The 22,656-nt window shown below is 35.8% G+C and overlaps 1 protein-coding gene across 1 annotated transcript; it reads right to left on the bottom strand.

Annotated features, from left to right (window-relative positions):
• Nucleotides 1-628: 628 nt before the first annotated feature.
• Nucleotides 629-1,814, bottom strand: MC2R (melanocortin 2 receptor). The gene has a single exon (XM_041399371.1). The coding sequence runs from the start codon at nucleotides 1,674-1,676 to the stop codon at nucleotides 705-707; it is 972 nt and encodes a 323-aa protein (XP_041255305.1). The 5' UTR covers nucleotides 1,677-1,814; the 3' UTR covers nucleotides 629-704.
• Between the last annotated feature and the right edge of the window lie 20,842 nt (nucleotides 1,815-22,656).

Below are 22,656 nucleotides of genomic sequence, written 5' to 3'. Positions count from 1 at the left end.
TGCTAGTACAGACCTGGTTTAGGAGTTTTAAAATTCAAAACCTGTCTTTGCTGGCACGACAGCTTTATGTTGGAAATAACACTTCAGTGACTAAAAATAGCTTTTTAATCAAAATATCCTATTCTTTTGGACTTACACTCCAAGAGTTGCTTTTGAAACTTAGAGATCACTAATAGCATAATTTTAAGGAGATTAGATGATAAAGAAGTGTCTTGAGTTCGCTTTTACAGCAAAGTTACATGTCCATGTTTTCTACTTAACCATATACTTTTATACAAATGCATGGTTTAGAAACAAATATTCACTTCATTGCAATTTAAACAACACAATTTTAAAGTAGTATATGCATTGAATTGAAATTACTGATACAAAATGAATTTGCTCATATCTGAGGTAATGCAACATGATGCAGATTTTAGTTTGGATTTTTCTGAAATGACAAAAGATAATTAAGACATTTGTTTAGTTTTTTTCCCTTGCATGAAAATTATCAGCAGAATTAGCTTAGTGTGAAGATCTAGTTGACAAAGATTTGTGTGCTTACTTATAGTTTATTCTGTCTTTGGTAACTCTGAAAAATCTCTGGCAGTATTCTACAAGCATAGCATTACTTTGGGTGTAATTGTTGGTATTTTTAACTCTTCACACTGATGTTGCACAACACCCCATAAATGCTTCTATAATTTTCATTTTTGATGAAGTGTTCACCAGCTGCAGTTTGACCTGGAACAGTAGAACATCTTCTTAAATGTACTCCGCAATTCTGGGCTTCGGAATGCAAAAATCATAGGGTTGATGATGGCGTTGCACATGATGAGTGTCCCATTCACATGGAAAATGGACATGTAGCAGGCACAGTAAGGGTTGTGTGGGCAAAACCTTGCTAAGAGAATGTGAAGAACAAAGGGGGCCCAACAGCAAAGGAAAACTCCAAGAAAAACAGTCAGCGTGATGGCACCTTTCATGTTAGTTCTGTGATGGACGGTGCTGCTGGGCAGTGAGGCGATCTTTTTGGCATGAGATCGAGCCAGGAGGAACATGTGGACGTAGAGGCAGAGTATGAAAAACATCATCAAAGGGAAGAGGATGGTGAAGGGAATGACTGTTGCTGCTTCGTAGGAGAATAGGGCAATGGCAATGCTGCTGCCGGCACAGAACGCCCAGATGATTGCCAGGATAACCAAGGCTCTCCTCAGTGTCATGATATTGTGGTACCGCAAAGCGTAGAAGATAGTGATGTATCTGTCTGCTGCAATAGCTAGCAGGCTGAAAATAGACCCCAGCAGAGACAGAATGAACATGGAATCCATGGCATCATCCAGTTTTTTCTCGAAGTCTCCGTGACGTGTCAGGTATCCCATTTTGCACAAGATGATAAAGATGTTCTCCAGAGTTTTGTACAAGCTACCTAACATGTCTGAAATGGCTAAACTGCAAATGAAGAAGTACATGGGCAAGTGTAAATTCTTATTTCTCACAACAGCAATGAGGATAAGTAGATTTTCTAGTATCCCAGCTGCAGCAACAGTGAAAAAAACTTCCTCTGGCACCACAACCTGGGTGCAGTCAGTGGTATTTAATGAAAAATCACTTATGTTTTCGAGGGATGGAATGCTTGTCTGCCCTGGGTGTTTGATTAAGTTGGAAGGTCTCTCAGTGCTCATTCTTCTCGTCATGGAAAGAGTGTGCCTTGCTTCTTTTTCAGGTTTGGCTTTATTGTGAAGCTGACCTGTCAATCAGACCATTCTTCTTTTGATCAAGGCTCTGTCCCCCATCTGAGGCAATTTTAAGACTTAACTGAAATGTCTGGAAATTCTCCTACAATAAAACATGTGGCAACATAAATATCAAGAAGAAATTGACCACACATATGAGGCAAAAATAGATATTTGAAATATCATCTGTTGCAGTTTAAAGCACATAGAGAAAACAATTGGATGAAATAAGAGCTGTTCAAAGCTTCACTGAACCTTAAAGAGAATCAAAGTGTAAATTCTCTTTTAGCTTCAAAGTAATTTTAAAAAATATGTGTAATTTTCTTTACCAATGTGCATTCCACATTTACTGAAACAAATCTTACAGACTTGAAGAGTTTGGCAATCTTTACTGGCTCAGCGGTTTGCTTTGAGAAAGCCTGGCAGTTCTCACAAGATTTTCAGCATTATTAGACACAAATAAAACTAATGCCAAGATAAACTCTTGTTTATCAACACTGTTGGTGATGTAATGAAATGCCCACAATTTAGACGCGAACATTCATAAATACTGATGTATTTAGAGGCATGTAGATGTTAGTGAGAGTCTTCCTTTCCATTTAGATTGAAACTGTCTTTTGATTCCATGAAAGTATTTCTAAGATGCAAAGTACAACTTTTTCTTCTCTGTATTTTACAGCTATCTAAAACCCCAAATATTATTTTGGTATCAAGATGACGTTGTCCTTTCTCGATAATGATCCTAATCTAAACTACATCTAAGCATATAGGAGTCCTTTCAAAGGAATAGACTTTTTACTAATTTCATTAATGTATAAATTTATATGGTAATATTTAGCTTGGATATGACCCATAAAGATAAGAAAGAGCTTTTCTTGTTGTTTTCATACCAATCTTGGGAAATACAGATGCAGTTTTGGTATTTAGAAAATCCCCTTCTTTACAGATATATTTTCACTGAAAGGGTTGTCAAGCACTGGAACAGGCTGTCCAGAAAACTGGTTGAGTCACCCTCTCATGAGGTATTTAAATGAGGTATGGATGTGACACTTAGGGACATTGTTTAGTGGTGGTCTTGGCAGAGCTGGGTTAATGGCTGGACTGAATGATCTTAAAGGTCTTTTCTAGCCTAAATGAGTCTAAAATTTCATGATTCCCCCTCTGTTTTTAAGTTTAAACCAGCTTTCTTTGACACTTTCATATCAGTAAATCTTGAAATTTCTTTGGATATTTGTTCATAATCAGGGTTGCTGAATATTATAACACACAGTTACTGTTTCAAAGGGAGAAGTTGACAGTTTCATTTATTTTGTATACAAACAAGCTTGGAGCACCAGTCATCACAAATTTGATGAAACTAGATGACTTAAGAGGAAGCATTCAGGAGAGTACCCATATATATCTGAAAACACAGGCTGTGTAGCGTTAAAAATGAACTATATTGCACTCCATATGTGTGGACATTCCCAAAGATAATTAGGCCAGCATCTGTCAGTATGTGATGGAAGGAGTTACTAACAAGAATAAGAAACTTGACAATGTCTTTGTAATGATATGTTTTTCCTATTCTCACCTGGAGCTACTGTCACATTAAATTTAATGATTTCTAATCTAGCACTCTGTTACCAATTTTCACTCTTTATAGGAAGTCAACACAGACACTTCAGACAAAACTTCATTTCAGTAGGATTTAAACAGGAGAATCAGCAAGCAAACATTTATTAAGTTGCTATTTTCTCAAAACTGTGTTTCAAGAATGCTTCTTTGCTGATATAGTCGTATTGCTGAAATAATCTACCTGAAAAACATGAAGTTTCCTTCACTGAAAATATGAAATATTATAATTAATGGCATAGTATATTACTTCTGCTGCTTATAATTTTATGGTAACTTTGTTTTAAGCTAAGAGCAGCGAATTTATAAGGGCTTTGGTGCATTTACAATAAATTGAATAATTGCATCAATTAATGTTGCTTTCCTACAATCAATAGAAAGCCAAAAAAAGACTATCTTGTTTCAGAGATTCTCATTGCAGCATGAATACGTGGCTACTGCACACTATTCTATTAGAGTTCCATCAAAGGTCTTGTCCATTATCTCCTTTTCTGATGATTCAGCGTGGTGCACAGTCACATTTCAATCTCAGATATTCCATACAAATATCTGTGTATTCAGTTTTACTGGGGTCATGAATCCAGTGCTTGATCTGCACGACAGACATTATATCATACATCTGCAGTAATTTCCACAGTTACAGGATTCTTTTCACTGCTACTGACCTACCAGGCAGTGTACATTGAGTAGTTTAGTGGTTCTAAGCAGTGTAGGAACAGGCAGACTACACATGGGAGGTAAAGCTGCTGTGAGCATGGTGAGCAACATCAGAAAAATGACTCTGGGTGCCCAGCACCAAGAAGCACAGGGTGAAGAAGGACCACCAGGACGCCACTGGATCCATGGGTGGTGACTTTCTTCTGCTTGATTCTCTCTTCCCTCCTCACTCTTTTATATTTCTTTCTATTTCTCTACCTCACACATACTGTTAAATAAAATCCACACTATTACTTTGGCATATGGTCTTGTGTTCACCTTCACTTGGGCAGAGACATCTTTCAATAATTGGATCTTAACGGTGTCTTAAAAGGTAATGGGAAAAGAAGACTCTTTGGAGCTTGGATGCGTATTTCTACTATCTACAGAAATTAGAGCTAAGGTCCTTTCACACAAGTATGAAAGATGAAAAAAAATGTTTGCACTTCTGTGTTACTACCAAATTCAGTTTGAATGCATTAAATTTCATCTCCCCTGTCAGTATCTTGCCAGTTTGCTTTGTACTGTCCAGATGAAGGGTCCATGCTACTCACTCTCTGAAATACCTCAGATTTATCTTTTGCAGCTACCTGCAAAGTCAACCTTTCCAAGCTAGTGCTTACATTTCAGAACTATTAAAAATAAGACACAACAATCTTAAAATTTAAAAAAAAAAAAGCCATATAGAACAATTCTGGTTTTCCTGACAACCAATAGCTGAATTATTTGGATTTTACTTTTTTTCAAGTTATTCATGGTCTAAGAATAAGTCTGCCTGATTGTAGCAAGACATGTAAAATAGTCAAGAAGCAATAAATGACAAAGAAAGATTCTTAAAATCTGAAACACATTTACATATGTAACTGTATAACAAAATCAGTAAAAAAATCAACCCATTCTTGTTTAAATTAGATCCTGGATGGAGACATCAACAGCTCAGTAACACTGCATATTCAGAAACATTATTTATCTAGCAGGATGCAGTCTCCCAAGCTGGTATAATGGGCAACGAACCCATTATAGCAACAGCAAAGTCACTAAAAATGCATGTATTTGTAGTGGCTCCTTATGATGCTCTTGTTGCTTGGAAAGTGTGTTTGCACTGGTTTATATTATACAGCTAAAAGCCATCTCCAGGATTTCAGCTTGTGGCAAGGCTGAGAATACCCTTGAAGATGCTGGGAACTCCCAGTGCTGCAGAACATTAGCCTTGGGCACAAACCATAAATCTCTCCTGTGTGTCCTGTGCCACTGATAATTAAAATACAAATTTCTCTGCAGTAGAAATACAATGACTTAGCATCTGGAAGGTCTGGGAATAATAGGTCTGCTCTTGAATTTTTTTTTAATTGGATGAAAACTTAATTCACTGAATAAATAAATAAAACATTTCCCTCGATGCCAAAACATTACATAAACTGGCCAGATCAGCTGCAATAGCAATAAAAGTAATTTCAGCTGTGAACTATAATGAGTTATAGTTCATAGGACAATATGGTTAAAAAATTATATACCTTAAATACTGTATAATTTCCCAGGGAATTTTTTTTGCATCTATTATTATTTTAATAGCAAACCATATTTCCTGTTATCATAGAAACCCCAAGATGTATTTACTCTCTTAATAGCTGTTAGTAAATAAAACCTGAAAGGGTACTGGGTAGTTTCTTTGGCTTTAGGACTGCACAAAACAGCTGTGATAATGAGCCAGTTATATAGAGGCAATGATTTCTTTCCAGAACCATGAAATGTATGAATTCCTGGTTCTAAAAAAAAGAACCAGGATTTTTTTTTTTTTAAAGTTATTTTGAAGGAATGGAACAGAATAAAGGGCTTGTGCATCAGACACAGTGTAAACAGTATATTTCACAATCCACTCAGGGTATAAATAGGTGCTGATTTGTCACTAGAAATGCCATAACCTTCCCTCAGTTCCCCAAAGTCTCCAAAGTATTAGCACTTGCTTCTATGCCTTTATCTCTAGTTAGATCCAAAGCTTAATCACTTGGACAACTGATAATCTGTTCAGTTTGGTTCCCCTTGCCTGGTGCAGTTTAGAATGACCTCCTTTGTCTGAAAATGCCAGCCAAAGTTCCATGGACAGGAGAAATGTATGTTTTCAGTCACCCGTGTTCAGCTGTTGCAATTTTGTATCAAGACACACTTGACAAAAAGCTAGTGACACATACCTTTTCGCTGGTTTTTAGCTTTTCTGGGAGTACCAAGCATTTAAGAAAGAAACAACGCACTCAAAAACATGGATGTGGAGGCTTAGCTTTTAAAGCTGTAAAACAAGAAAATGGCAACCTTGTTTCCCCTCTTTTTTTTTTTGTCTTTAGTAGGTAGGCAATGGCTTTCACAGGGACAAGAAGGGCTGGGCCTGTTATAGGCATGTGAGTTATGAGGACAGGATGATCCCTATGTGTGCCAATGGGAATTTCTTTTTGTCTGCCAGCCTGGCTTAACTCTCAACAAAAGCAGGTAAGTGAAAAAACACATCAAGCCTGATCCTGCCCTGCCCTCCACCTGGTATGGTTCTTTACAGTCATTAGAAGTAATTGTGTCTGCAAAAAATACAGACTCCTAAGGGGTCTCTCAGCTTCTCTACTTCCTGTAGTTTTTCTGTCAGTCTCATAGTACTGAAAATATCTCACTCACTTCTAGGCTGACCATGCTTAAAGTACCTCAGCATTGTCTGTACAAAAAATCCCAAACAGAAGTCTGCCTGCTTGAGGCACAGTAGCAGATCATGAGTGAAACATCCTCAGCTGTAATTGTTAAACTCTTGAAGGAAATAGTTTCCTCAAATGACCTTGATTTTCAATCTCTTACCATTTATTCAGCAGACCTAAATGGTGCAGGAAGCATCCAAGAAAGTTGCTAAAATTTAGTGGCAGCACAGTTCTTTGATATTGTCTAAGTATTGTTCCTTTATATGGGAATCGTTCTGAGAGCATTTGTATTGCCCATCAGTAACTGAGACGGTAAAAATGGAGCACATCTGATGACTTTCTTTCATATAAAACTAAGAAAGTTTATATTTTAATATAGGCATTATATGTTAAAAACTGTTCAGCAAACACTGAACAAAGCAGTGGCTGTGATCGCAAAAGAGTGACAGCATTAATTTCCATCCTTCAGAAATCAGAATTTTTCACTTCTGGATGTGAAACATCTCAGTTGCTGGCATTAAGATGGAACAAAAAGATTTCTTTCCAGGGAAGGGACATCAGTTTCTCCTGCTTACTGCTGTAGGTACAGCTAGGAAAAAGTACTATGTGGTCACATTTCAGTGTTCAGTTGCTAGAACTTGTATCTTCTCATCAAAGTAAACATATTTCATGTGAAAAACCAATTTACACTAGAATAGAGTACTGGTGGCTTTGATAGAATAATTTTCCTTCTAAGTATTTTTATTCTGTTTTCTTTTATTTTTTAAAATTACAATGTAGGTAAAAAAAATATCAAATAAGAGTATGTGGAAACAGTGAGGAAAATCTGAGATGCTAAGGTACCTGGATCTTCATCACACAATCTTTTGAAATTTTATTAACAACTGCAATTATCCGTGCTGTATTAGGTAATTTATTCTTTTGCTTTGATCTCCCTCTAGTGTTCAAGAAAATAGTGTCAGCCAGGTATTAATGACTGATCAGAGCTATTCTAATTATTCACGAGTGGACATTATATAACATTGTGTTTCCTAATCTCGAGTTCATGAACTGTTATCAAGCTTAGATAAACTTTTTTTTTGTGTGAGGTTTTTCATTGCCATGGGTCTTGGTGATTTACTGCACCAGAACAGTGAGTGTACGTCCCCTATGATTTTCAGTGTCACTACTTTCTTAGAAATAACTTCACATTGATAGAGATGGCACTTTTTAAAGAAAAGAGCAAAAAATGGAAGTGTATATGTATACAAGCTAAAAACATAAAAAAATATTGTTGCATCTAAAGCTGTGCATGTACCCATTGGGTTAACTACCACCAAAATTTCACTCACATGATTATAACTGTGACTTCCTTTTAAAAATACTTTCTAGAGTGAAATTAAGGGGCAAATCATACTTGCTGAAATTTTAAATGCATGACATGTGTGTATATGTTGAAGAGACTTCTTTTTTCCTGACTTTGAAAACAGCATAAAAACATTTTTCTGACCAATCATAAACTGAACAGACTGGAGATCTTGCAAAGATTACAGCTGAAAAAATTTTGAATGTTTGTTTTACTTATGGATACTTCTCTTTCTTTTTTCCTTAAGATTAGCACCAATTATATGTTTGTTTTATGAATAAGGAAAAATCAGGAAAGATTTTCTTATTAATATTTAAGGCTAGGTATATTCACTATGCCTCGATTTTGTTGCAATAAAAAAAAAAAAAGGTAATAAGGCATCTAAGCTATAGAGAAACAAACTGGTCAGGACTACTTCTCTCTCTATCATGTGAGTGTAGCTTCCTGCAAAACATGCATAGCTCTGGGTGTTTCAGCAAAGATACTGGAAGCAAGTAAAGTAATAAGGATTAAAAAAGGATTGACTGAGCTCTTAATGTCCTTAACAAAATAAATCTTTGCAGTAGCAGAGAGGAAAAAGCAATTATTTTTGATACTTATGAATGGAAAGGCAAGAAACTTTAAAAAGGCAGAAAGAAAAAGAAATTAAAGCTGAAAGCTCAGGAAACATTTTCTAATTGATTAAATCTTTGTGGCAGTGTCATTTTTCACATACAATTTCCAGCTATGCTGTTAGCTGAGGTACCTGGAACTAAAAAAAGCTGCATAAAATGTTGGAGGTTATATAAAGACTCTTGTTTTGTCACAAAGCATAAACACAGAATGTTCACAAAGTCATTAGTGAACTTTATTTCACAAAGTCTTTAGTGAGATGATCTTCATATTAAGTGTATGGACAATTTATTGAAAATGATTAACCTGTAGACATTAAAGCTAGGACCTGTACAAAATCAAGTGGCGTAAATTCATGAATGCTCTTCTGACTGGTGTTCTGCTTCCTTTTTCAGTAGTTACACTTTGGAGCAACCTTCCCACCAGTGTAGACAACACGCTGCTCCCTGTGGAGGGGGAACTTCTGCAAGTCATTTACTACACAGCTCTCAGGGAAGGGAGTGAAATTGCAGTGAAGGCTTCCCCTGTCTTTACTGCTGGACAGTATATGTGATCATGAGAGTTTTTTTTTTTGAAACATGTGGAGTCTCACCCTCTGCAAAGCTTCTGTTGCTTTGCAAATTTGAGATTAAGAAATTCAACTATTGTGATACACTAAGACATATAATTATTAGTCAGTTGTAATTTTTACAACATGATCTACCTAAAGAAATTAAAAAACACCAAAAGACAAAGCCAAACCAAGCTTGCTCTGCCTGATGCACGTAATTGCTTTGGAAGTGGTGTACTTATAACATTTGGTCACATCCTTCACCCTCAGATCAGTCTCCTGTCATTGGAGACACTTGGTGACAAGCTACCGTGATCAAATCCTGCTAAATATCTTCCTTTATTAAGATTATAGTGGAAAGATTCATGTTTCTTTGAAACAATAGTTATTGTGGCCCAGACTTTGTAGTTGGCTTTTATTATACTATTCTTCCCTATTTATTTCCAGAAGAAATTATTTTTAAGAAATTATTTTTAAGAAATTATTTTTATTTTTATTTATTATAAAGCTGTACATTTCTACAAAGAATGAAAAATTATATTGGATTTTAACACAGGGCAAATAGTTCTTTGGGATCTTTGGAAAATCAGTCAAGAGGCCTTCAAGTGACATTTCTGGAGGCCATTGCTCTGTTCTTACACTTTCCACTAAATCACTGTTTTCCATTAATAATGACATCACAAAAATGTTACCAACAAGCATTAAGGAAATCTTCTTTACAGAAAAGCATTAACAATTTCTTGAAAAAGAACTCCTGTGTTTCTGCTCAAAAGAAAGAAGCACAACTAGCTGCTCTTTTAGGAGCCAGCCATGTTTTTCTCTGGCTGTGTTTGCTCCAACAGTTGCAAACAAAATAATAGTCCAAATAGATGGCATCATTAGAGTAATATTTAATATTTTTAAGTTACAGAAAACAAGGGTGTGGATTTATAGCATGTAGCCTACTGTTTAAGTGCATTATCTTATGTGATGTATAAGGTATCTCTTATTGAAACAAAAACATGCATCAAAAATACAGCATCTTCTTTCCTGAGAGCTACTTAAAAGTTCCACTGTGCTTTTTGTCTTGCCACTGAATGAATATACACACTTCCATTTATGCTAAAAAGTAAAAGTAGTGAAAAGACAATGATTAAAAGGTTAATTCAATAGTTGGTTATTTTCTCTGGGAAGCCTGTAAAAAGAGGGCAGGGTGAAGAAAATACCTGTTTTAGATTTGTCTTTTCAGAGCCATCTTCATTCCATATGCCTGGGAGGGAGAATGAGTAAGAAAAAAAGCGTGGAAGGACTCATATCTATATTCTCCAAGACTGTAAAAATCTACTTGCATTTGGAGTAGTGGCCACATAAAGCTTTAGTCTGGTTACATGTTGGCATTCAGTGCCACTGTGGCCCCTGCTACAATACAGGTGGAAGTAGACAAAATCTCGTTGCAAAAGGTGTGCTGTCATCCAAAGCCACCTCTGGAAACGTGTGGGAGATTTATGAAGATACCTAAGATTAGGTAATTTTACCAAGTTTTTCCCATGCACATTCTCATGAATGTGAAACCCCTATGGCAATGATGCTGTGGCAGAACAGATATTTCCACTTCTACACAGGTATCATGGAATTACATGATTTTTAAAATATGATATAAAAATATAATATGTATATTATATAATTAGGTATATATAGTGTGTTTGTATGTTTGTGTGTGTGTGTGTGCATGTGGTGAAATTTGGCTTCTGCTTCTGGTCTGAAATAGTTAACAGGGAAAGGCAAAGGGTAAGTAATAGTTCAGGTTATCTACCACAACATGTTTTAAGCAGAGACATTTGCTCTGTCCTCATTTGTAGTTATCTGCTTCAAGGCAGAGACTGCTGATGTTCTCTGCCTTCCTCTCTTGTGTGCTGCTGATTGACACAGGATTAAGTATCTGAAAGTATTGGCAATTAGAGTGCAGCGAACCACACAGTCATCTGAGAAATCTGTAACTGTCAGGTACATAGATGGAATTATTTAATACTTGCACTTGAGCAAGTGAGAACAGAATTTGGTCTCCCTGAACAGAGTGAATGCAACAAAACCGTACCTGGCAGGTGTAGCCCTCCTCAGATAATTCCCAGTCCAGACTCAGAAAAGCACTCATTGATGACCAGCTAGAAATTCTCTGAGGGATGTGTGGCCTCTGGCTGACACAGTGAAAAAAAACCCAAACAGCTGAAGCAGGAAAAACAGTAAACAAAAGATAAGAAACATTTCAATAGAAGTTCTCCTACTCTATAACTTAACTTCCATTGGTAAAGAGGATAATCTTACTCAGTCTCCATACAAGAGGCATAAAACCCCTGCTAAAATTTTGCTTTAAAGAAGAATGATTGGAGGATGAAAGATTTCAGGGAACATTAGGAAATATGGCACTTCATTCCACAACAACATTGCATATTTCTAATTTTTCCAAGGAGGCTTTCTGACATTAGATATATTTTGTAAACTTCCACTTACCTGCTAGCGAGACCTCTTGTGAGTCAGTTTGCTGGTAGCTCTGGGAGCAAGATTACTTATAAAGGAAATGAAGCCAACACAGTCTTTGCGTAAGAGAAAGACTAGAACATCTAAATCAAAGAGGACGACAGTTGTTTCATTGGCATAACCTTGAATTAGGGTCTCTTTAAAATAAGTCATCCACTGTCTCTTGAAATATTTCTAAGAAAAAAAAAATAAAAGAACAAACTTCCCAATCATAGGGAAAATATTCTGTTTCAGATGGATTATCTTTTCAGCTACTCCTCTTTAAAACCTCCCTTCCTAATATTTGGAAGGAGGAGTGTGTAAATCACAAAAAGATCATAGGCTATATTATAAATACTATTTAAATACTCAGGTAAATGGCTGAGAAGGTGTAAGATGTTTATTGCCAATGAGATGATTGTCACTGCCTTTGTTTTCAACCTATCATCTCTACTAAAGACACAACTGGTCATTGAACTGAAAAGTTAACAAGGTAGAGAGAACTCAGCAGCAACAAAATCCAACTGTACTTCTCTGAATAAATACAAGTGATCATTATGGAAATATGTAATTCAGGTTGTGAAAGTTAAAAAAATGTACTGAGCTTTAACAATATTCCATGAAGATGTGGTTGGCCCTATTACTGAAACAAATGGGAAGGAATAGCATGAGTGAGTCACCCTCAGGAAAAACTTCACATTTGGATCTATTAAATAGCAATTAAATTTCAATGCCCAAAAGTAGAATTATATTCTTAACAGTATAAGCTGAGTAAATTTGCTTGCTTCCAGGCTACCAAAGAAAAATTTAAGTCTACTTCAGAAAGAGTGAATTCAGGTTCAAGAAAAGAGAATTTAATTCATCGCTGTGCAGCAGGATTAGTAAAAACATAAACCCTCAGCAATTAGCAGTTTGACAGCTTCATTGAGAGTACTTTGGATCCCTGGAACATAATGGCTGGAAGAGAAAAAACTTAACAACACATGCAAAGGGAGGGGACCTGAAAAAATTAAAAAACCTTCAAAAATGAAGGTATATTCATCATCTTTGAGTGTCCTTCAGATTTTCAAGGAGAAAAAAAGTGTCTCACTCTTACTGTCCATCCCCAGTTGTACACAGGCTTGCTTTTTCTTTAGACCAGTTGAACCTGCTGAGTACCATTATGATATGCAGAAATAATTAAATAGAATAAAGTCAAGAAGACAGCTGGTGTCACAGGAGTGCAGAACATTTGTTTACTATTTTTTTACTTGTATTGTGCAGCATTTGAATAACCTCCCTCAAATACAACTGGTTATGGTCTTTGCAGGCGCAAGCTTCAGGCATACTCATTCTTTATGCTGTCAGGCAGAACTCATCCTGCGAATTCAGGTTCTTTGCACTGCTTTGCACATGAAGACACTCATCAGGTGCCTCAAAAGCTGTAAAGGCCTTCACTCCCTTTGCTGTGAATTTCTGTTCTACACTAAGAGTGCAATATGCAGCCTGACAATATACTGTATGCACAGAAAAAATTGTACCATGAGCTGTGATAAATAGTTAATAAGGAAAAGTCCATAAATTCAGGCTTGCATTGCATTTTGGTTACAGAGAAAATAAACACACTGGAGGCACCGAGAGTGGTTCATTCAGCCTTGGGCATCAAGTAAGTTTGGAAGAAGTCTGAATTGAGAATAAAGTGTAGAGTCAGAACTCAAAATAATGATGTTTAGTCAGAGAAGCTGTGGATGCCCCATCATTTGAAGCGTTCAAGGCCAGGCTGGATGGGGCTCTGAGCACCCTTGTCTAGTGGAAGGTGTCCTTGCCCATGGCAGTGGAGTCAGAACTAAATAGTCTTTAAGGTCCCTTCCAACCCAAACCATTCTGTGACTCTATGCAAAATAAAGACACCAGCTCAAAACTCCAGTATGTCCCTCCTGGGATTTCAAATACCTCTGTTCAGGGATAAGGTGAATGCCACTCCAACCAGCCCAACAAAGCTGGGACTGTAGGTGTGCGAGGGACAGCACTGTGCCCTCAAGTTCTACCTGCAGCTCACAGAACTCTCAGCCTCCAGGATCCCATTGAGTGCAAAGCTGGAGCAGCACGAGAGCTTGGGATACATTTCCTGTACTTTTGACCTGGCCACAGGGGCTCTCTGCTGCTCAGCAGAGGTGTCTGATGCCACGGGTAAATGCACAGTGAATGTTCGAGGAGCACATTTGTAAGAAATGGGAAGGTTAGTATTTATGACAGTTTTATTCTGAAAAGTGCTGTGGGCATTTAGAAAAGGGATCAGAGGTGAGAAATAAATTAAAATGCCCCTTAACAAGTCACCTACCTAAGCATAAATCATTTTATAATGTTAATTTTTTCCCTTTCTGAAGGGAAGGTATGTAAATAGGAAAGGATATGTCAGAGAGAGGCCAGGAGTTATTACTTTTTTTTTTTTACTATATAATATTTAAAAAAAAGTACTATGATGAATTACAATGAAAAAGCAGCTAGAATTGCATGTCATAAATAAAAAAAATGAATTCCTGTTATCATACTGCATAAAATTTATTATTTCTATTTATTGAGCCATTAAATCAGCAGATTGTTTGAAGTTTGAATGTTGAAAAATGCAAAATAATTAGAGAATGGCCTTATCACCCAAAAAACTTGTTACAATGATTTTTCCAGTTCAGTGCTTAAAAAAATATAGCCAATTTAACACTTATATTGCATGTGTTTTCATCCCACTGTGTTTCAATTCAAAAGAAAACTCCAGGAAATAAACAGTATTTTTACAACATGTGAAGAGAGTAAGAGATCTAGAAATTGTAGCAGAAAAGAGACCTATAAATAGTCCAGGCTTTCCAGGAGGAGACAGGATCAGTAGTGTTGGTTAGAAGAGTGAGTGAAAAATGTGACCGCAGAAGGGTCAAGAAAAACACAAACACTATTTCCACAGTATACACATTTTTCCTCCCCCCCATCTAATATGGAGGGAGCACATTAACTCTAGTTTATTAGCTTTATTAAATACTTAGCAAAATCTCACTTTTTGTAGCCATGACCTTTAACAACACAAGCAAGCATGGATTTAGCCTGCCATTTCATTCTTGTTACACAATAGATCTGTTAGGCCAGATTTTTATTCCATGCTACTTTCAACATGCTGTGCAAACTTGGAGCTGTGCAGAAAAGGCAACTATTAGGCTAGTCTGTCATCAGAAGCCAAACAATGATCTTTTGGGGACAGATGGCTAGAGAAAACATTAGCAGAAGAAGTTTTTCTTAAGCAGAAGACAGTCTAATTGTAAACTGGTAAATCAAAAATATGTAAGTATGTGCAGTTTTATTACTAGTAATCCAGTATTTGCACAAAGATGCCACTAATTAATTTTTCAGTGACTTGCAGTATGAAAGCCAAGCAAGTTTTAGGGAATTTCTGGAGGCACACTGGTAATGAATTTGTCCCTGAGGCAGTGCCATATGGTCAAACAGAGTTCCAAGAAGGAAGGATTCAGCCAACTTTTTCAGATGTCAGCATGTTTTATCTTGCACACTGAAATATAGCAAGTGATAAAATATGGCATTAGAATGCCAGTAGAGATTTTTTTTTTTTTAATGAATCTGGGCTTTTTTGATCAATTTTTCTAAAAGGAAATTTCTATGAAATTTTGTTAAATCCTACAACATAGTCAGGGAGTGTATTAAACTCACTACATGTGGGAGTTGTGTGGTCTACTTAAAGGTTAATATTTACTTATTTATAAATAATTTGATTTCCTATTTTTATATTATGTTGTTGCAAGTGTTCTAGGTATAATATTACTATTCAACAGGAAAAATTAGTTAGGTTTTAGAAGGAAAAGCTGGCATTGCTTTTGCCCAGGGAGATAATTTTCACAGACATAGTATAGTGGTCAGGTTCTATTCAAATATTGGTATTCAAGGTGACCAAAAAATTTTTGATTGATGCAAAACATTTTTCATTCAGCCAATAGTATGTCAGGAGAATTTAGTAATCTTACTAAAAACTACATTTATTTCTTCAAAAGTGTAAATGAGAACAGCTAAAAGGAATGAATGTTTTTTAAACTTTTTTTTAAAGGTTTTTTTTTTTTTAACTTTTTGTTTCCTAATTAGTTTGTTTTCCTTGTGTTTCTTCTTTATGGAACTTTTGGAGGATATTCTAATCATAGAAACCATTCTAACTGTAGAAACCTAGAACCTAGAAAACCTAGAAAACCTAAACAAATTAACATTTGTTAATTTGATTATCCATGATCAAAATTAGTATTTAATTATTTTCACTTTCAAAAAGCAAATACTGTGACTCTTCTCAATTTAAAAAATTATTTCTATGAATTTATTTCTATTTATTTCCATGATTATCTCCAATTTATTTAAGATCCTAATTTTTTTCCCCTTTTTCTTACTAATTTTGCTTTTTCAGTACTAGGAACAAAATAATGTTAATTATTTATTAATGCTAATTTCTCTTAATGTAGTTTTCAGTGAAAGCTATTTTAATTAATAGAATCGCCTTCAAAAAATCCACATATCCTTAATTTTTCATTACACTTAGATAAATGACAGCGTGTATCTCTAGATTTGGTTCATTATACTTGTTAAAAACTTTTCTGTAACTATGGTAAAAAACGTAAAGGTTTTATATGAACTTATAACAATAAAGCCTTCAGGACAGCTATAAATTCACTTTTTTTTCGAAAGCTCTAGTCTTTCAACGTTCAGGAGGAGCCAACATCTTAGGAGGGAAATATCCAGAACTTTGTGTTTTCTTCTTCCAGAACCTCCTACAAGGCAGGAGATCTTCTCTCTTCTCCTTCTAGCCTAGTTTATGGCAAGAATTGATAATGGAACACTGTGGCATACATCAGGCAGCTTTGGATCTGAAATTCAGGTCCCTTGGGATGATTTGCTTCTCTTGCCATTCCCTGTCTGATGAGGTGGATGTTTTATTTCTTAATTGCAAAGCATGCATCATCTTAAGGACAGCAAAATGCAGTCTCTTGTAAAGCGATAGTCTCCTGTCTGGGATTTCTAGTTAGCTGTTAGCAAGCAGATATTCAATGTTTAGTTAGTGCAGTTAATTTTTAAAAAAAGCTCAGAAACATCTGAAGAATTTGCATAGTGAAATAAACAAAATGCAACATAAGAATTTTCTTGATTTGAAATTTAATCCTATATTTGACTTATATATTTGAATAATAATATATTTGACTTATATATTTGAATAATACTATATTTAATACTATATTTTATTTCTCCTTTAAAAAGAATCGCTGAAGAAATCTGAATTTCTAAATAAAGTTTTATACATTTGTGTTTTCTCTGTAAGTAGGAGAAGAAACATTAACACATTTTATGCTAAATAAAATTAACAAATAAAAATATGGAACGGAGCAAGTGGAATGACAGGATAAAAAAGAAAAGAAGAAAAATCTACAACTTCAGGCCAGTAAAATAATTTGTTCATTTATTAAAATCTCTGTCAGAAGATTCAGACACTGGATACTTCAGTTGTTTTAGCTTTTCTTTCTTACTTCAGTCTCAGAAAAATCTTAAGCCCCAGGGTGCTCAGTGGGACTGCCTGAGGGCAAGGGCAGCAGTTTGTCTGTTGTTTGTTCTGAGCGGGAGGGGGAAAAGTGCAATCCTTTGATAAAGCAGGTTGAAGAACTCCTTTTATTTTCCTTGTTTTCTTTTGTGCAGAGGGCTTTGTGGCAGGGTGAAAGAACATCCCTACAATTCTAGGATTGCCTAGAATTGTAAGGATGCTCTAACCTGACCACCTCTACAACATTTTGTTCTATGAATTTCTGATTTATCTTTACGTTTGAAGCATTGATAGTGGAGTTAAGCTGAGAGTGGAGTTAAACTTGAGTGGGAGGGACAACTTTGGAGAAGGGCATAATGCAAATTAAAATATGACCTTCTCTTGTAGTGAATATGTAGGTGGAGGAGGGTTAAGTGGAATGTCAAAGACAGCTCATGTTTTACAATTTTTATATCACTTAAGCCTCAAAAGGCAGACAGGTGAAATTTCTGAAATGTGTTAATTTACTTTTTCTGTTGACCAACACATATCACTACTTGATAAAAACAAACACATTGTCCAAATGGATTTTTTAAAAACAATTTATCTGGGTGGTCTCTAAATGCATTTGCAACTGTTGGTTCTTTCTTTAGTTTGGACATTTTTGACATCTTATTTTTCTTATATTTAATTTCTAGCTTTATGAATCATGTAATTTTAAAAAATACTGTTAGTGTACTTTCATATTCTGTTCAAGTGGTTATTGTCTGAAATAAATGCTTACAATTTTTGGCATGCAAAGAACAGATAATCAATGCAACAGATTTGTCTATTGCTTTTTCTCTTTTAAGACATTGATATTCAGCTTTTGTTTCAGTTTTTTGATGGAAAATGGAGAAAAAAGCCTATTTCTTCAGGCATTTGTAGGTTTTTTCCTCTGACTATTAATTAGTCCATAGCATGCTTTTATTGAACGCTTCATTTGTTTAGTGTGACAGAAAATCAACAAAGACTTGGATTTTGTTCTCAATCTAGTTTGTATCTTCCTGCCTATTATTCCCACTAAACACATTTCCCCCAAACAATGCTTGGTTATCTGCTATGTATAATTGAAAAGCCTCTTATATTGTTCATTTGTCATTCTCAGCCATGCGTGGGGTACTGAGACTTGGAGCAAAAAATTGAACGTTTGTATCGGCAAAATGAATTTTTTGTCCTTTTACAAATCTTCTCAATTGGAGTTTAGGCTCAGTAAAAAAAAATGGAAAGAGAAAGGGAGAGTCTCTGTCTTTCCCCATCTAAAAAATCTTAGATATTTTGTCAAGGGATTCACCTTCTTGTCTTGTAGTCCCCTAACTAACAGGCACTCTTCTTTGATGTCATTTGGTGGCATTTTTGTATTTTGTTGCCCATGGGCCTGCGTCCATTTAAATACAAGATTGTCATAGTTGAAGTTATATTTTTGTTTATGGTCGCTCATCAGCCTTTGGAAATGCATTCTGAAAGTAATTAAAAAAAAAACACATAAAAAAAAAAAAACACTGGAAGTGTGGGGATTCTTGATTTTTAATCTGGCTGTTACATAGAATGAGTTTTCAACACTGAGCCATTTATAGGCGGCAAATGGAAAAATTTCCTGGACCATTACATGTGTTTAACCAGATATAAACTACAGTGAAGACCCTATAAAATGAAAGATCATGGCAATTGGTGAGAAGGTCTCAAAGAATGGTTTTAGAGCAAAACCATGACAGCCTGTACAATTGTTGCCTGTTGGGCTCCAAGGCAGCCTGCAAGCAGAGCCAGAAAGAAAACTGCTCTGACAGACCTGCCCTGAAATGTGCTCCAGTCAAACTCCATATAGGCTGAATTGTCACAGTGTTTCCAGAAGCAATGACTCCCAGGTTGGAATTTCTTTCTTCTCACAATCTTCCTGAGCTTTCTGTGAATCAGGAAGCCAAATTCTGAAGACGCCTTGCTTCAACAAGGTGAACAATCTCATACCCATTCTCTAAGAGACAAGACCTAAGGACTTCTGCATCCATAGCTGGGACAGTTCCTGATCAAAAAAAACCTGACTTTTTAATTTCTGCTACATTTTGATGGGCTTACCACTGATAGGTAATAGAAGAGGAGGGGAAGTTTCTTGCTGTGTTTTTGGCCACCAAGTTGAGTAAAAGAAGAGAGGCCAGGCTGTTCTCAACATCCATCTGTTTCCCACCAATGGGCAGTGCAACTGGATCACCCTAAAGGAACACAAGCAGCTGGGATTTTCTCCACAGTTCATGAATGGTATTCAATTTGTATGCAATGTGAACACAGAATGTTCTTGTGAAATGGGTTTGCCATGGCCAGGGAAGTACTGGCACAGGTCAATTGTGATCTTAAAGTTGTTGAATGCAAACACTTAAAAAAAAATTTAGTTGAAAAAGTATTTTTCCCATTAAGTTTATTATGTAGAATAGCTAAAATTGAAACAATTCTAAACACATTCAGGAAGCAGAAGAGTGAAAACATCTGTAACAATCAATTTGAATTAACACAGAATTCCTGTACTTTGCCATTCGTGTTTGATCTTTGATGTTCTGTAATAAAAAGAGCTATCTCCTTCACCATTTTACCAGAAAATGCTTTTCTTTAGTAAATGATGTGTGCTTTAACTTTTCATCCTTTCCCAGGGTTGCTAAAGAGCTGTATTAGCTCTCAGCTGAGCTCAAAATAGCTTGTTTTTATTCAGAAAGAAGGTGCATAATTACATTAAGCCTGAAAAATGGAATTGTTTAGAAATTGAAAAAATGAACAGCAAGTACCACAACAAAAATGTGTACAGTTTGACACATCCAGTGTACTGATTATGAAAGTTATTTTAATTTAGAGTTATTAAGGATTATTCTTCCATATTAATTTCTTTATGGAATACAAGGCTAAAGAGAGAAACATCAAACTGTGACAATAAGGAACAGTGCATAATTAATCAAAATATTATTTAAACCCAAACTTTGAATTAATTTTAATTATTATGATCACATTTTAGGATAATGATATGGCAAAAGAGAGAATGAGTGCCTTTTGCCATCCATGAGAGATTCATATTTCTGCGAATGCTTATGCAAAGCTATATGTATGCCTGATTGTAATTTTGGTACAGGAGTCCTGCTAAAAACTGGAGCCAAAGGAGCTATTTTTTTTTCCACTAAGAGGAGTCTTCACCAGGTGAGGAAATAGAAGATGTTCAGCAAGAAAAATTTGAAAGAATAAGTGAAATAGCTGGTCATTATGCTAAGAAAATTAAGAATGTCTTTAAAAAAATATTCCTGTAAATTATACTCATTTCCTTTTCTATTAATAAACCTGTCCACTTTGTACAAGCAGCATTGCAAAGGGCATGATTTGGCATGGAAAACATTGAACCAAAGAAAAAGTTTTCATAAGGTGTCTGTGCTTTATGGATTTTATAATAAACAACAGTTGCATGTAAAGTCCAAGGGAGATAAGTATTGTCATAAGTGTAGACTATCCACTAGGAACCATTAATTTGTTGCAGAAAATAATGTTCAGGACACAAGGAGTGATGCAAATATTGCTCAAGAAACCCATAGTAAATATAACTGTTTAACAATTCGGTACATAGTGCTACAAATAAGCATCACTTTCCAAACTGACCTACATGTCACGTATTTGCCAAAATATGTGATATCTAGAGATATGTAAAAAATATTCTTTAACTTTAGACTATTTAAAAAGAGTTGATCAAATATCAGAATGAAACACTGGATTCTAGCTCATTTATCCAGGCTACGGGAGAGAGAGATACACAAGTAGCAGTTTCAAAGTAAAGGGTTTTAAACATCTGACCAAAGGACAGAGGTCCAAAGCTGAAGATGAATGCATTCAGATTCTCAATTTTTTTTTACAGTTGACAAGAGGTACAATGTGTGAAGGGTAAAGCAGCGATAATTTAAATCTATGGCTTGAGTTGTGCTGGGTGTCATAATGCATGGCCCTTGCAACATGACTTAATTACTAGCTACTGTTCTGATCAGTGATATTAACCATAAACATCATATTCTCAGAGGTGTTTAGCCATTGATTTTAATGGAAATGAGAGCCTGAGTGCATCCCACTTGACACAAAGTCCGTTGTCAGAGTGCTCTCTCGGCATTTTGCAATGGGCATTTCTCCAGCAGCAAATCCTTATGTGACACAGAGAACAAACAAGGTCTTGCTCTGCAGTGGAAAAGTCTAGGAGCCACCTACTTTTATGCATTTCACTCTGATTATTAAGACTAATTATTTCTCTGCTTATTCCCTAGAACTCTGCTCTAGGTAAAGGTTACCAAATAATATGAATAGTCGCTTAAAAATATTCCAGACATTTCCAGTCCAGTGGAATTTAAATAGTCTTTACAGACCTCTAAAACTAGATTTCTCAGTTTTTTGTTTTTTTTCCCCCCATGTTATAATAAAGCATCCTTTTACAAAAAGTACAATTACCTAATACACTAATTTGAAACATGTAACCATTTTAGACTTTTGACATGGTAGCTTTGATGAACACTTGTACATCAATTTTGCACTGAATGTCATATTTTGACTTTGCAGTCTCTAAAGTGCCTCTTGAGCAGTGTGGTAGCACGACAAATGAACAGAGACGAGGCTGGGTTGAAACTGATAGTGGAGTGCAATGGCTTCATTCTGTCATGAATTGAGATGCCTGTATGGAGCATTTGATGTGTGAAAGGCATTTTTCAAGCTTTCTGGTAGTCAAACATTTCTACTGGAAGTAAACTACCTCCAATCCTTCCTGGCATTGATTGTTAATTACTCTATGTGATAAAGTCACAGTATTATTAATAGAAAACTGAGCAGATTAACTCCGGGATATTCAGGAGGAAAAGAGAATTGCACTTCACATATTAGTTTTTACTCAGATGTGGAGAGCTGGGGAATTTTTCTGTGCTGTAGTAAGGAGAAGAACTAAATTACTATGTGGTAAATTACCAGTGGTTGCTGATAACACCAGTTTTCCTCCCCTTCCACTAATTCTTGCTTCTTTGCCAACCAGATTTTTATTACAGATGTCAGAGCTTCCCTGCTAGATTATGTATTTGAATTGCTGCATTTGTTTCATCAAACCCTTGTGTTTAAGTGGATTTATGTGGTCATTTAAGACACAACCTCTTTGATTACTTTCTCTTGCAGGGAGAGGCATACAAAAAATACAATTATATGGCCTCCTCTATCAGGCTGTAGCTGGTACATGAGATGTGATTTCAGGTAGAAACAGGCTCACCCTCTCTCTGCATTCATGTCCACTTTATTAGAAGCCAAAGGGATAGATTTAGCTGGATGCAGAATTCAAGCTAATAGCTTTGGTTTGACATTGATTTGCACATGATTGAATAGAAGAACAGTCAGATCTGGCCTGTGTC

Source organism: Onychostruthus taczanowskii, unplaced genomic scaffold, assembly GCF_017590055.1.
Source record: "Onychostruthus taczanowskii isolate IOZ18803 unplaced genomic scaffold, ASM1759005v1 scaffold16, whole genome shotgun sequence".
In the NCBI taxonomy this organism is placed as follows: domain Eukaryota; kingdom Metazoa; phylum Chordata; class Aves; order Passeriformes; family Passeridae; genus Onychostruthus; species Onychostruthus taczanowskii.
Note: the sequence above shows the minus strand (reverse complement) of the source record. Positions and strands in the feature narration are given on the sequence as shown.